Source organism: Phragmites australis, chromosome 15 (genome assembly GCF_958298935.1).
Source record: "Phragmites australis chromosome 15, lpPhrAust1.1, whole genome shotgun sequence".
Taxonomy (NCBI): Eukaryota; Viridiplantae; Streptophyta; class Magnoliopsida; order Poales; family Poaceae; genus Phragmites; species Phragmites australis.
Window position 1 is genome coordinate 12,620,026 of NC_084935.1, and position 2,918 is coordinate 12,622,943.

The following is a 2,918-nucleotide window of genomic DNA, read 5'->3' on the forward strand; positions in this document are numbered from 1 at the left end:
ACCAAAATGAACATTTGGACATTTCGAAAGATCCACCATGTGTACATTCCTAAATGACAAGGTTGCTACTACCACCAGGCGTCGGCTACCTTCGCAAACTCTTTTTTTTATATTATATTTTTTTAATTCTTCAAATTGCTATATCTTATTGTTTTTAAGTGGACTATATCAAAAATTAATTCTACATGTATAAAACACGTATACAGTTACTTAGTGTATTTAAACTGTTCAGTAATTATGAAAAGCAAAAATATTAAAATCTAGATAACCGGAGCCAAATTAAAAGGGACATAGAAACGCTCGGCGCGCAAGCCCAGCAGGCCCATCCCAGTACCCCAAAATTGAGGGAGGGGGGATGAAACCTAGCTCTGTTGCCTCTCGCGGACATACGCACTCCGCGCCGCCTCCGACCGCGCCCGTCGCCCCATTCGTCCGTCCGGGACTCGCTCCGCCAGCGACCCAAGTAATCTCGCACCGAACCACCCTCTTCGATCGATCTGTTTGTGTCTTGCGGTTTCTTCCTATAGGTGCAGGTCTTGGTTGTCGGGACGTCAGGTGCTGCGACGCCGCGGATTTAGTTTTGGCACAGTGACGATGCTAGTGTTGATGTGTTTGCGCGTCGCAACGAGCGTTAGGGTTTACTTGAACCGTTCCGGCGTGGTTTCTGTTCGGCTTTTGCAGCGTGGTTTGTGATGTATGGAGTGGAATACATAATCGACGAAAGACGTGGTTAGGAATTTGCTCTCGTTCCACATGCCTAGCAGTATTTCTCAAAAAGTACATATTTCCTCCAGTAGTTTGGTTATTTTAGTGTGGCCTCTACGCTCTGCTGCGTAGATTATCTAAAGGCATGGTGATGTTTTCTTTTTGGCATATACATGTTTGAGTTTTCTTTTATAGATTAATGGTGCCGTATCAATTAGATTGTTTGTTGATTTGTATCAATGGTTGCCGAGCTTCCCGGAGATGCATATTTAATCTCAATGATTTATCTCACCCTACTTAATCAGATGCTTGAATAATTTGGAGTACAGCACAAATGCATTATTGATACAAAAGTATTTGCCCTTCTAGCAAGGATGAACCAAATATTTGTTAATGCTGTACTTACCTTTTATTTCCCTCGTAGTATCTTTTCCCACTACATTCGTCCTGCTTACATATAGGTTTAGTGTGTGGATCAAGTTTCATATGAATTATGCATTGTCCCTGTACTTTTGTTTTGCCTTGGCATTGGCTGCATTTGGTGTTAGCTGCAGGCGGTTCGAATTAAGATTGTGTTTTTGTGAAATCTTGGTTCTGCTACTGCCTTTCATTTTTTATTCACGTTTTGAATTCACCATTCTATACATACGTGGTGTTTGGTTCTGTTGATTAACATTATATTGTCTCTTTGGTACAGTAAAAATGGTGAGACCTGCAAGTGAAGAAGCCTTGGTTCATGATGAAGTCGTCACCGATGATGTTGATACTGATGTGGAAGAATCAGATTCGGAAGATGATTCAGGGGAAGAAGCCCAGGGCAAGCCTTCTGACAAAGCTATATACAACAAGGAGGTCATTCTTGAGAAACTTGAGGACATAGCCTGGCCAGAAAATGTGAACTGGGTGCACAAGCTCACCATTGAGCACGATCAGGGGGAGAAAGTTGATGTGAACGATGATCTTGCCCGCGAGCTTGCTTTCTACACCCAAGCATTAGATGGCACTAGGCAGGCCTTTGAGAAGCTGCAGTCGATGAAGGTTCGGTTCCTCAGGCCAACAGACTACTACGCTGAGATGGTCAAGACAGATGCCCACATGCATAAGATCAAGGGGAGGCTCTTGTCGGAGAAGAAGAAGATTGAGGAGGCAGAGGAGAGGAAGAAGGCAAGAGAGTCTCGGAAGAGAGCAAAGGAGGTGCAGGCAGAGAAGAACAAGGAGAGGGCAAAGCAGAAGAAGGAGCAGATTGAGTCGGTCAAGAAGTGGAGGAAACAGAGGCAACAGGGGGGATTTGCCAAGGGAAATGATGATGTGCCAGATCTGAATTTTGAGGGAGAAGAAGGATTTAAGCAATCAAATAAGAAGAGGCCTGGTGTGTCTCCTGGTGATAGGTCTGGTGGTCTTGCTAAGCGAGGTAAAGAAGGTAAGAACAGGAGATCAAGAGATTCCAAGTTTGGGCATGGTGGTCGGAAAGGGCTGAAGAAGCAAAACACTGCTGAGACTACGAATGATTTCAGAGGCTTTAACCAGATGGGCGAGTCTCAAAACAAGAAGAGAAAGAGATTTTAATGCGATATCGCAAGAATTTGTGCCCAGTTCCTTTTGCCAATATTACTATTCTGGTTGCAACATTATTTTGCTGTGGTATGTTGTTACCAGAAGCAAATATTAGCTAAGGTAATAGTCTAGTGAAGTAGTTCAAACACAAGACTTCAATGTTTTACTTATATCTGGTGATGGTCCTTTTTATTATCGAATGCAGATGAATCTTGCCAACTCTGCAATTATCTTAAATAGTGTACTACCTCTGCCCTCTTTTACTTATCGTTTAGGACATCAATACGGTCTCCAACAAACACTTTTAACCATTACTTTTGACAACTACCTCTTGGTAAAAGTTGATAAAAATTAGATGATGTCAAAGTATTTTTCATAATAAATTCACTACTATCATTTTTATGTACCAAATCCTAATAATTTTGTGTATATTAGTACTCAAAATTTCTAAAGTTTGACTGCACGCATTCTAGAATGATATCTATTTGAGAACGGGGTAGTACTCAAGTTGCTGTTGTTCTTCCTGTTGTCTATTCTTTCTGTTTTGCTTTTTTTATTGCAGTATCCATGTGCAGCTAGAGTGAAAGGGAGAATAATAGCGGTAATTGGGTTTGTCTGTCGGTGAGCCACATCTCCCTTTCTCAGTTTTGATGACATTA

At 41.8% G+C, this 2,918-nt stretch overlaps 1 protein-coding gene across 2 annotated transcripts; it reads left to right on the forward strand.

Annotated features, from left to right (window-relative positions):
• The first annotated feature begins 312 nt into the window (after positions 1–312).
• On the forward strand, positions 313–2,480 carry LOC133893391 (probable rRNA-processing protein EBP2 homolog). Of its 2 annotated transcripts, none has more exons than XM_062334398.1 (2): positions 313–463; positions 1,403–2,480. In XM_062334398.1, the coding sequence occupies exon 2, from the start codon at positions 1,408–1,410 to the stop codon at positions 2,269–2,271; it is 864 nt and encodes a 287-aa protein (XP_062190382.1). In that variant the 5' UTR covers positions 313–463; positions 1,403–1,407; the 3' UTR covers positions 2,272–2,480. The 2 variants fall into 2 exon arrangements, with proteins under 2 accessions (XP_062190382.1, XP_062190381.1); XM_062334397.1 differs by lacking the exon at positions 313–463 and adding an exon at positions 503–729.
• The last annotated feature ends 438 nt before the right edge of the window (positions 2,481–2,918 follow it).

Excerpts from the sequence above, each read along its gene's own strand:
- LOC133893391 (XM_062334397.1), top strand. The coding sequence starts at position 693 with ATGTATGGAGTGGAATACATAATCGACGAAAGACGTG. Across the intron at positions 730-1,402 it reads CATAATCGACGAAAGACGTG|TAAAAATGGTGAGACCTGCA; the intron begins GTTAGGAATTTG and ends TCTTTGGTACAG.